The 12701-nt window shown below is 49.2% G+C and overlaps 2 protein-coding genes across 2 annotated transcripts in view; both read left to right on the top strand.

Annotated features, from left to right (window-relative positions):
* The first annotated feature begins 5898 nt into the window (after positions 1-5898).
* LOC146007409 (oocyte zinc finger protein XlCOF29-like) lies at positions 5899-9004 on the top strand. The gene is made up of 5 exons (XM_083145760.1): positions 5899-6225; positions 6948-7097; positions 7948-8139; positions 8857-8954; positions 8998-9004. The coding sequence occupies exons 2-5, from the start codon at positions 7020-7022 to the stop codon at positions 9002-9004; spliced, it is 375 nt and encodes a 124-aa protein (XP_083001886.1). The 5' UTR covers positions 5899-6225; positions 6948-7019.
* Positions 9005-10590: 1586 nt separating this feature from the next.
* Positions 10591-12701, top strand: part of LOC146007410 (uncharacterized) — a 50336-nt gene continuing 48225 nt past the window's right edge. Inside the window, exons 1-2 of the mRNA XM_083145761.1 lie at positions 10591-10707; positions 10791-10863. The gene's annotated coding sequence lies outside the window, so the exon portion shown is untranslated. The remainder of the gene's footprint in view (positions 10708-10790; positions 10864-12701) is intronic.

The raw sequence follows: 12701 nt of genomic DNA on the forward strand, positions 1-12701 counted from the left end.
TGGCATAACCAGACAATAACTTACTCCCAGCGTCCAGATGGAGAGCCTATTGATAAAGAATTGTTGTTAAAAATCCGAACCAGTGGGAGACACTATAAATATGTCTACACGGTGAAGAGAAGTAAAATGATGGCCGGCAGAGTATCAGCCGGCTACTGTAATGTAACCCTACAGCCAGAAATCTGTGAGGAACAAGTCAGGGAACAGGGGACGGGGATGTTCTTATGGATAATGTGTGACAAGATCATGAAATACTCTGTCCCCTATTTTCTCCCTGACGATGTTTATTATATTTGTGGTAGGAGGGCGTACAAATGGCTCTCTATGAACTACGTTGGTATTTGTTATCTAGGCAGAGTGTTACCGGAAGTGATGACCCTCACACATGATGAGATGATGAACATACACAGAGGTATTTCTCCTCCTTACACTCATACCCATTATGACCAAATCCATAAAAGGGATTTAACCATCAGGAAAGAACCCCTAGCTTCCGAAATGATACACGAGTCGTTCGGTATCCAACTCCTCATTGCTTTAGATATCACCCATACCGCCAGAGGAGTCATAAATTTTAAATATATACAAGCATTAGCCAGCTTGGTAGATAACATCACTGAGATTTATGATGACACCTTTAGATACACTGGGAAAGAGTTGCAAGCATACAAAAGAGAGCTGGTCCAACATCGGATGGTGTTGAACTATCTGACAGCTATGACAGGAGGATATTGTGTCACCCTTTCTACACAGTTTGGGGTGAAGTGTTGTACATATATCACCAACAATACTGAAGACCCAGAAGAAATCATCGATCATCGGATGGATGAGATTCTTCAGCTTAAATGGGAATTTAGAAGGGAACATAATATCAGCCTGGCAGAAATAGGTAACAAAGTTAGTGAATGGACCTCCTGGTTGAATCCAATGCACTGGTTCTCTGGTTTAGGAGAATGGGCGCAAGGGATCATAGCTAGCATAGGAAAACTCCTTCTCTGTATCGGTGGTGCCATCATAGTCTTTGTGCTATTGTTCAAATGTATAAAGGTGGTGACCCGGGGAAAGACAAAACGTACCGAAATCATGAGTGTAAGAACGAGAGATACAGAGGAAGACCAGGGTTTGGTATATGACCCTAAAATCGAAACCACCTCCCTTTAAGGAAACCATATTTGTGAACGTGTATATGTTGTAACCACCCCTGTTTTTATTTTTATCCCAAAATTGTACATTATCCTTCGTGACCCTGAGTAGGTTGTTCGATAAATGCGGCCCATCGTTTATCCATGATCCTGGATCGGCCGAGAGCAGATGGCTTACTCCCCTTATATGTTTAATTCATGTATCCCAATTTCTCTGTTAGGATTATGAATTTCTGTATTGTCGTGTGAAATGTTTTATATTGTAACAGTTTTATAATTACTGTTAAAGGGTGGACTATGGAAGTCGAGTTACACACACGCCATTTTAGGATAGTATGGCCGCCATTTTGGTTCGCAGAGTTGCGCAAATAAAGTTTCCATACCCGAGTATGCGTGGCAAAGTGGACCAGAAGAGTAGCCATACTATCACACATAAATTCATAAATACATACTGACCCTAAGTAAAATATAGTTAAAGGTTTAGAACGCCACACATAGCTTAGTTAGCCCTGCATACATCTATCTGTATCGTGTTTAGTACCGTTCCGTTCAGCTCATTATGCGAAGTATTCCGGTCATTGCGAATATATCGCAATGTACATTGCCCGAGAGATATGGACATAATCCATATTCCAGAGACAGTTTCTGTTGTAAGTAGTTAACAAAGGAAACTAGCTCAAACCGGTTCTTATCCTTGCTGACGCCGAAACCACCAAACAAAGGACTCTTAAAGTTTACTCCCCTGCACCTGGTCAGACCAGGTACAGCGTCTAACCTCCAATCACAGTGGACCGGACATATGATCTCTGACCAATGAGAATGGCCTTTGACCTCCCCCTTCTGACCCTATAAGATAGGCGACCCGGAGCAGGCTCGGTCACTTCGGCACAATTACCTTCCCTGGACCTTCCTACCGGACTATCGCTCATTCCTGAACGATAGTGAGCTCTGACCGGACTGCGCTTCGCATACTAGAGTGAGACGGGTAACGGTTGCATTTATCACGGTATTTATCCTTGTAGTTATTGTTGGCTGATTGTGTTTTGTATTTGTATTCTTTCCCCTTAGCAGAGTTTGTTTAGTATTCATTGTTATTGTATTGTATCACTTGTTATACCTGTTTATTCTTATTTCTGTAACCCCCTTTTGTCCATTAGGGACTTTAATACAATCTTTTTACGGAGCTCTAACCTCCTTACTTCTATTCAGTGGTCGTGTCTAGTTATTCGCATAATAGCGATAAGGTACATTAAGGACTCTGTCCTTACATTGCGGACTCTGTCCTTTAAGGTATATTCGCACAATTGGAGACAAAGTCCTGCAAAAGGATCTCTTATTAAGGTATCGGTTCTTGGTGTATAACATACAATAGACTGTACGCTGCGCTGCGCTACGTTTTGTTCGCACGCAGTTAGGTATAAAGGGTACGTTGGTTGCGGACTTATTACGTAACCAACGCTTTTCACTTATCGTCACTCTGGTTATATTTTAATCACCATTAACATCCCACCATCCCTCCCTTCTCCGCACCACTACTCCCTCCCTGCTCTGCACCACTACTCCCACCATCCCTCCCTGCTCTGCACCACTACTCCCTTCCTACTCCGCACTACTACTCCCACTGTCCCTCCCTGCTCTGCACCACTACTCCCTTCCTACTCCGCACTACTACTCCCACTGTCCCTCCCTGCTCTGCACCACTACTCCCTTCCTACTCTGCACTACTACTCCCACCATCCCTCCCTGCTCTGCACCACTACTCCCTTCCTACTCAGCACTACTACTCCCACTGTCCCTCCCTGCTCTGCACCACTACTCCTTTCCTACTCCGCACTACTACTCCCACCATCCCTCCCTGCTCTGCACCACTACTCCCTTCCTACTCTACACCACTACTCCCACCATCCCTCCCTGCTCTGCACCACTACTCCCTTCCTACTCCGCACTACTACTCCCACTGTCCCTCCCTGCTCTGCACCACTACTCCCTTCCTACTCTGCACTACTACTCCCACCATCCCTCCCTGCTCCGCACCACTACTCCCTCCCTGCTCTGCACCACTACTCCCACCATCCCTCCCTGCTCTGCACCACTACTCCCTTCCTACTCAGCACTACTACTCCCACTGTCCCTCCCTGCTCTGCACCACTACTCCCTTCCTACTCCGCACTACTACTCCCACTGTCCCTCCCTGCTCTGCACCACTACTCCCTTCCTACTCTGCACTACTACTCCCACCATCCCTCCCTGCTCCGCACCACTACTCCCTCCCTGCTCTGCACCACTACTCCCACCATCCCTCCCTGCTCTGCACCACTACTCCCTTCCTACTCAGCACTACTACTCCCACTGTCCCTCCCTGCTCTGCACCACTACTCCCTTCTTACTCTGCACTACTACTCCCACCATCCCTCCCTTCTCCGCACCACTACTCCCTCCCTGCTCTGCACCACTACTCCCACCATCCCTCCCTGCTCTGCACCACTACTCCCTTCCTACTCCGCACTACTACTCCCACTGTCCCTCCCTGCTCTGCACCACTACTCCCTTCCTACTCCGCACTACTATTCCCACCATTCCTCCCTGCTCCGCACCACAATTGCCTCCCTGCTTTGCACTACTACTCCCACTGTTCCTCTCTGCTGTGCACCACTACTCCCGTTCCACTTCGCACTACTACTCCCACCGTCCCTCCCTGCTCTGCACCACTACTCCCACCTTCCCTGCTCCACACCACAACTTCCACCATCCCTCCCAGATCTGCAAAACAAATCACTCCCCGCTCCGCACATTACTCACAGCCCTACTCCTATCCTCCCTCCCTGCTCCGCACCACTACTCCCACCATCCCTCCCTGCTCTGCACCACTACTCCCTTCCTACTCAGCACTACTACTCCCAATGTCCCTCCCTGCTCTGCACCACTACTCCCTTCCTACTCCGCACTACTACTCCCACTGTCCCTCCCTGCTCTGCACCACTACTCCCTTCCTACTCTGCACTACTACTCCCACCATCCCTCCCTGCTCCGCACCACTACTCCCTCCCTGCTCTGCACCACTACTCCCACCATCCCTCCCTGCTCTGCACCACTACTCCCTTCCTACTCAGCACTACTACTCCCACTGTCCCTCCCTGCTCTGCACCACTACTCCCTTCTTACTCTGCACTACTACTCCCACCATCCCTCCCTTCTCCGCACCACTACTCCCTCCCTGCTCTGCACCACTACTCCCACCATCCCTCCCTGCTCTGCACCACTACTCCCTTCCTACTCCGCACTACTACTCCCACTGTCCCTCCCTGCTCTGCACCACTACTCCCTTCCTACTCCGCACTACTATTCCCACCATTCCTCCCTGCTCCGCACCACAATTGCCTCCCTGCTTTGCACTACTACTCCCACTGTTCCTCTCTGCTGTGCACCACTACTCCCGTTCCACTTCGCACTACTACTCCCACCGTCCCTCCCTGCTCTGCACCACTACTCCCACCTTCCCTGCTCCACACCACAACTTCCACCATCCCTCCCAGATCTGCAAAACAAATCACTCCCCGCTCCGCACATTACTCACAGCCCTCCTCCTATCCTCCCTCCCTGCTCCGCACCACTATTCCCATCCTCCCTCCCTGCTCTGCACTACTAACTTGCTCCTGAGGAAGCCGGACACCCATTTAACCGGAGAAACGCGTTGAGCTATATACCAATCAGCTGAAGAGGGACCATCCACCCAGGAGACCTACCCACTTATCCCGAAAATTGGCATAATTTTGCACCGAATCCTAACCAACGCTGAGGCTGTGGGATTTAGCCTAATCCCTTAATTGGATATCGAGGTGAGCCACAAATAAAGGGAACTTGAGCTCTTGAAATTATAGAGCATTTCGAAATATTTTGGTCCAGCTCAAAACCACTTGGATTACAAATTCCTCACTTAATACAACCAGGAGGACCAAGGATGGTAACATTCTAAACCTTATCAGCTGCTATATGACTTTTTAATCTCGTTATTACCACATTGGTGGACAAGACTGAGCCCACTCACCATTAGTCTTTTTAAAAATGCAATGAAATTGTTATTAAATTAATTTGTAAATGTATTAATTATATGTTATATTTATGATTCATTAGTAAATAATTGTTTATATACCGTCTTGTATTGTTGTTTTTTATCAACCAGCGCCAGTACAAACCAATTCTTTTTCTGCACTACTAACGTGCTTGATGGGGAAAGGGGCCCCCACAGATATCACTGTATGGGGCCCCAAGATTTCTGTTGCCAGCCCTGTTCCCTGTGATCATGTGGGGTGACAGGACGGTGACACACGGGGGGCGACAGGACGGTAACACACGGGGGGCGTGACCGGACGGTGACACGCGGGGGGGCACAGGACGGTAACACGCGGGGGGGCACAGGACGGTAACACGCGGGGGGCACAGGACGGTAACACACAGGGGAGGGGGCACAGGACAGTAACACACAGGGGGGCACAGGATGGTAACACACAGGGGGGGGGCACAGGATGGTAACACACAGGGGGCACAGGGACAATGAGCACATCACACAGACAGAACAGGGATATCACCACCTGTCAGGGGACATCACCAGCTGTACACAATGTAGCTGGCTGCACAGTGCCACCATAGGCCTCCCAGCATACACACACTATGGGGACACTCACTACCATGGTAACAGGAAGTCTGGTCACTAAGGGGTTACCATGCAGATCAGTCACCGCGGGGGAGGGGGTCCTGCACTCATATACCGCCCCCTATATCACTAATCATCCTCCACACACACAGCTGGGAACCCCAGGCCGGAGCCCTCTGCAGCGGGGACACCTCAGGAGCCCGGGACACGCCACTTCCGGTCTGTGCGTTCCAAACTACTTCCGCGTTTCAGCAACAAACTTCCGGTCTGTGCGTTCCACACTACTTCCGCGTTCCATCGCTGTTTTGGATTTGGCGTTCAGCGTCTGCGGTCCACTCTAGCTCTATGTATCACGTGACATCCGGCCTAATCCCCGCCCCATGTGCTTATAACAACTTCCGGGTCATTACGGGACGGAGCGGGAGAGATCAGGTAATTCTACAGGGGGAGCAGCCTGTGGTGTCCTATTATTATTATTATACAGGGGGAGCAGCCTGTGGTGTCCTATTATTATTATACAGAGGGAGCAGCCTGTGGTGTCCTGTTGTTATTATACATGGAGAGAAGACTGTGGTGTCCTATTATTATACTGGGGGAGCAGCCTGTGGTGTCCTGTTATTATTATACAGACGGAGCAGCTTATGGTGTCCTGTTGTTATTATACAGGGGGAGCAGCCTGTAGTGTACTGTTATTATTATTATTATTATACAGGAAGAGCAGCCTGTGGTGTCCTGTTATTATTATATAGGGAGAGCAGACTGTAGTGTCCTATTATTATACAGGCAGAGTAGCCTGTGGTGTCCTGTTGTTGATATTATTATTATACAGGGGGAGCAGCCTGTGGTGTCCTGTTATTATTATACAGGCAGAGTAGCCTGTGGTGTCCTGTTGTTGATATTATTATTATTATACAGGGGGAGCAGCCTGTGGTGTCCTGTTTTTGTTGTTATTATTATACAGGGGGAGCAGCCTGTGGTGTCCTGGTATTATTATTTTACAGGGGGAGCAGCCTGTGTTGTTGTTGTTGTTATTATTATACAGGAGGAGCTGCACAAACCTGGGGGAAAGATGAGACTGACTGGTGACTCCGTGTTACATATCTGTGTTACATGTGCTGTCTGTGACGTGTTATATGTATTATATTTATTCCTAGGCGCTCCAGCTGTGAGGAACCAGAGTCTTTATTACACGTCACACGTTCTGTATTCTCACTGATTCCCTGAGGATGGACACGGACAGGAGTCCCAGGACTGAGAGGATAATAACTATCACCCTGGAGATCATCTACCTGCTGACCGGGGAGGTGACAGTGACATCACTTATATCTGTAGTACTAATACAGGGACGTGACCGGGGAGGTGACAGTGACATCACTTATATCTATAGTAATAATACAGGGATGTGACCCGGGAGGTGACAGTGACATCACTTATATCTATAGTAATAATACAGGGAGGTGACAGTGACATCACTTATATCTATAGTAATAATACAAGGATGTGACCGGGGAGGTGACAGTGACATCACTTATATCTATAGTAATAATACAGGGATGTGACCGGGGAGGTGACAGTGACATCACTTATATCTATAGTAATAATACAGGGATGTGATCGGGGACGTGACAGTGACATCACTTGTATCTATAGTAATAATACAGGGACGTGACCGGGGAGGTGACAGTGACATCACTTATATCTATAGTAATAATACAGGGACGTGACCAGGGAGGTGACAGTGACATCACTTATATCTATAGTAATAATACAGGGACGTGACCGGGGAGGTGACAGTGACATCACTTATATCTATAGTAATAATACAGGGACGTGACCAGGGAGGTGACAGTGACATCACTTATATCTATAGTAATAATACAGGGACGTGACCGGGGAGGTGACATCACTTATCTCTATAGTAATAATACAGGGACGTGACCGGGGAGGTGACAGTGATATCACTTATATCTATAGTAATAATACAGGGACGTGACCGGGGAGGTGACAGTGACATCACTTATATCTATAGTAATAATACAGGGACGTGACAGTGACATCACTTATATCTATAGTAATAATACAGGGGGGTGACCGGGGAGGTGAGGGGATCTGGGATTGTGTATAATGATATTTGATGTCTTCCCCAATACACAGGATTACACAGTAGTGAAGAAGACATCCGGTGAGTGTGAGACACCCAGCAGCCGTCCCCATGTGTCAGGAGGACTGAGCAGGACCCAGAGCCCCATCACGGTGCCTCCACCTCACTCACTGATACATGAGAGGCACAATGACCAGAAGATCCTGGAACTCACCAACAAGATCATTCAGCTGCTGACAGGAGAGGTGACTGCTGGGAATGGGACGTTATACAGTAACACCGGGGGATGTGACCGGAGAGGTGACTGCTGAGAATGGGACGTTATACAGTAACACCGGGGATGTGACCGGAGAGGTGACTGCTGGGAATGGGACGTTATACAGTAACACCGGGGGATGTGACCGGAGAGGTGACTGCTGGGAATGGGACGTTATACAGTAACACCGGGGGATGTGACAGGAGAGGTGACTGCTGGGAATGGGATGTTATACAGTAACACCGGGGGATCTGACCAGAGAGGTCACTGCTGGGAATGGGATGTTATACAGTAACACCGGGGGATGTGACCGGAGAGGTGACTGCTGGGAATGGGACGTTATACAGTAACACCGGGGGATGTGACCGGAGAGATGACTTCTGCGAATGGGACGTTATACAGTAACACCGGGGGATGTGACCGGAGAGGTGACTGCTGGGAATGGAACATTATACGGTAACACCGGGGGATGTGTCTAGAGAGGTGACTGCTGGGAATGGGACGTTACACGGTAACACCGGAAATGTGACCGGAGAGGTGACAGCTGGGAATGGGACGTTATACAGTAACACCGGGGATGTGTCTAGAGAGGTGACTGCTGGGAATGGGACGTTACACGGTAACACCAGGGATGTGACCGGAGAGGTGACTGCTGTGTCAGGTGGCTAAAAGGTGTCAGGGTGTCACTGTCTATCTCTCCATGCAGGAGGGGGAGTATATAGAGGAACACAGGGGTCTGTACAAGGACGTGATGATGGAGAATCACCGGCCCCTCACATCACTGGGTAAGAGGAGACATTTATTGTACAGGGGAGAGCAGGTATGGGGGTCCCCTATATACACCCAGCATCTGATAATCACATATATACAATGTCCTCAGTCACTTTGTGTCTCCTACAGATGGTCCCAGTAACAGGAATACCCCAGAGAGATGTCCCCGTACTCTGTATTCCCAGTATAATCACATATATACAATGTCCTCAGTCACTGCGTGTCTCCTACAGATGGGGCCAGTAACAGAGATACCCCAGAGAGATGTCCCCGTCCTCTGTATTCCCAGGATAATCACATATATACCATGTCCTCAGTCACTGCGTGTCTCCTACAGATGGGCCCAGTAACAGGAATACCCCAGAGAGATGTCCCCGTCCTCTGTATTCCCAGGATAATCACATATATACCATGTCCTCAGTCACTGTGTGTCTCCTACAGATGGGCCCAGTAACAGGAATACCCCAGAGAGATGTCCCCGTCCTCTGTATTCCCAGGATAATCACATATATACAATGTCCTCAGTCACTGCGTGTCTGCTACAGATGGGCCCAGTAACAGGAATACCCCAGAGAGATGTCCCCGTCCTCTGTATTCCCAGGATAATCACATATATACAATGTCCTCAGTCACTGTGTGTCTCCTACAGATGGGCCCAGTAACAGGAATACCCCAGAGAGATGTCCCCGTCCTCTGTATTCCCAGGATAATCACATATATACCATGTCCTCAGTCACTGTGTGTCTCCTACAGATGGGCCCAGTAACAGGAATACCCCAGAGAGATGTCCCCGTCCTCTGTATTCCCAGGATAATCACATATATACCATGTCCTCAGTCACTGTGTGTCTCCTACAGATGGGCCCAGTAACAGGAATACCCCAGAGAGATGTCCCCGTCCTCTGTATTCCCAGGATAATCACATATATACCATGTCCTCAGTCACTGCGTGTCTCCTACAGATGGGCCCAGTAACAGGAATACCCCAGAGAGATGTCCCCGTCCTCTGTATTCCCAGGATAATCACATATATACAATGTCCTCAGTCACTGTGTGTCTCCTACAGATGGGTCCAGTAACAGGAATACCCCAGAGAGATGTCCCCGTCCTCTGTATTCCCAGGATAATCACATATATACCATGTCCTCAGTCACTGCGTGTCTCCTACAGATGGGCCCAGTAACAGGAATACCCCAGAGAGATGTCCCCGTCCTCTGTATTCCCAGGATAATCACATATATACAATGTACTCAGTCACTGCGTGTCTCCTACAGATGGGCCCAGTAACACAGATACCCCAGAGAGATGTCCCCGTCCTCTGTATTCCCAGGATAATCACATATATACAATGTCCTCAGTCACTGTGTGTCTCCTACAGATGGGCCCAGTAACAGAGATACACCAAAAGATGTCCCCGTCCTCTGTATTCCCAGGATAATCACATATATACCATGTCCTCAGTCACTGCGTGTCTCCTGCAGATGGGCCCAGTAACAGGGATACCCCAGAGAGATGTCCCCGTACTCTGTATTCCCAGGATAATCACATATATACCATGTACTCAGTCACTGTGTGTCTCCTACAGATGGGCCCAGTAACAGGAATACCCCAGAGAGATGTCCCCGTCCTCTGTATTCCCAGGATAATCACATATATACAATGTCCTCAGTCACTGTGTGTCTCCTACAGATGGGCCCAGTAACAGGAATACCCCAGAGAGATGTCCCCGTCCTCTGTATTCCCAGGATTGTACAGAGGAGAATCACAGGACCCCACAGGAGGATCAGGTAGGTGGGATTTGTGACTGTCACTATATGATCTGTGTTACGAAGAGAGAACATTTGATTGATAAAATGTGTATAATATACAGGAAGAGGAAGAGACGGATGTGAGCGGTGACCAGCGGTGTAAGGAGAAGAAAATCGCTACAGATATCAGCACAGGTCAGTCACATATTCTACTTGTTCTGTTTTTACACATCTGACATTGTCCTCTGTCAGTACAGACTAATGAATCAAATATATCTATTCAGTAGGGGAGTCAGGAGCCATCAGCCCCTATTATACTCCTGCGCTCCCCCTCACATCATGTCACTGTGTGTTACCAGCCCAGAGATCTGACCAGTCTCCTCCCCGCACTCTCTGGTGTATCTCATACATCAGCAGCCATCAGCCTCTAGTATACTCCTGCTCTCCCCTCACATCATGTCACTGTGTGTTACCAGCCCAGAGATCTGACCAGTCTCCTCCCCACACTCTCTGGTGTATCTCATACATCAGGAGACATCAGCCCCTATTATACTCCTGCTCTCCCCCTCACATCATGTCACTGTGTGTTACCAGCCCAGAGATCTGACCAGTCTCCTCCCCGCACTCTCTGGTGTATCTCATACATCAGGAACCATCAGCCCCTATTATACTCCTGCTCTCCCCCTCACATCATGTCACTGTGTGTTACCAGCCCAGAGATCTGACCCGTCTCCTCCCCGCACTCTGGTGTATCTCATACATCAGGAGCCATCAGCCCCTATTATACTCCTGCTCTCCCCTCACATCATGTCACTGTGTGTTACCAGCCCAGAGATCTGACCAGTCTCCTCCCCGCACTCTCTGGTGTATCTCATACATCAGGAGCCATCAGCCCCTATTATACTCCTGCTCTCCCCCTCACATCATGTCACTGTGTGTTACCATCCCAGAGATCTGACCAGTCTCCTCCCCGCACTCTCTGGTGTATCTCATACATCAGGAGCCATCAGCCCCTATTATACTCCTGCTCTCCCACTCACACCATGTCACTTGGTGTTACCAGCCCAGAGATCTGACCAGTCTCCTCCCCGCACTCTCTGGTGTATCTCATACATCAGGAACCATCAGCCCCTATTATACTCCTGCTCTCCCCCTCACATCATGTCACTGTGTGTTACCAGCCCAGAGATCTGACCCGTCTCCTCCCCGCACTCTCTGGTGTATCTCATACATCAGGAGCCATCAGCCCCTATTATACTCCTGCTCTCCTCCTCACATCATGTCACTGTGTTACCAGCCCAGAGATCTGACCAGTCTCCTCCCCGCACTCTCTGGTGTATCTCATACATCAGAAGCCATCAGCCCCTATTATACTCCTGCTCTCCCCCTCACATCATGTCACTGTGTATTACCAGCCCAGAGATCTGACCAGTCTCCTCCCCGCACTCTCTGGTGTATCTCATACATCAGGAGACATCAGCCCCTATTATACTCCTGCTCTCCCCCTCACATCATGTCACTGTGTGTTACCAGCCCAGAGATCTGACCAGTCTCCTCCCCGCACTCTCTGGTGTATCTCATACATCAGGAGACATCAGCCCCTATTATACTCCTGCTCTCCCCCTCACATCATGTCACTGTGTGTTACCAGCCCAGAGATCTGACCAGTCTCCTCCCCGCACTCTCTGGTGTATCTCATACATCAGGAGCCATCAGCCCCTATTATACTCCTGCTCTCCCACTCACATCATGTCACTGTGTGTTACCAGCCCAGAGATCTGACCAGTCTCCTCCCCGCACTCTCTGGTGTATCTCATACATCAGGAGCCATCAGCCCCTATTATACTCCTGCTCTCCCACTCACATCATGTCACTGTGTGTTACCAGCCCAGAGATCTGACCAGTCTCCTCCCCGCACTCTCTGGTGTATCTCATACATCAGGAACCATCAGCCCCTATTATACTCCTGCTCTCCCCCTCACATCATGTCACTGTGTGTTACCAGCCCAGAGATCTAACCCGTCTCCTCCCCG

This window comes from Crinia signifera, chromosome 6 (assembly GCF_055691185.1).
Source record: "Crinia signifera chromosome 6, ASM5569118v1, whole genome shotgun sequence".
Classification (NCBI taxonomy): Eukaryota; Metazoa; Chordata; class Amphibia; order Anura; family Myobatrachidae; genus Crinia; species Crinia signifera.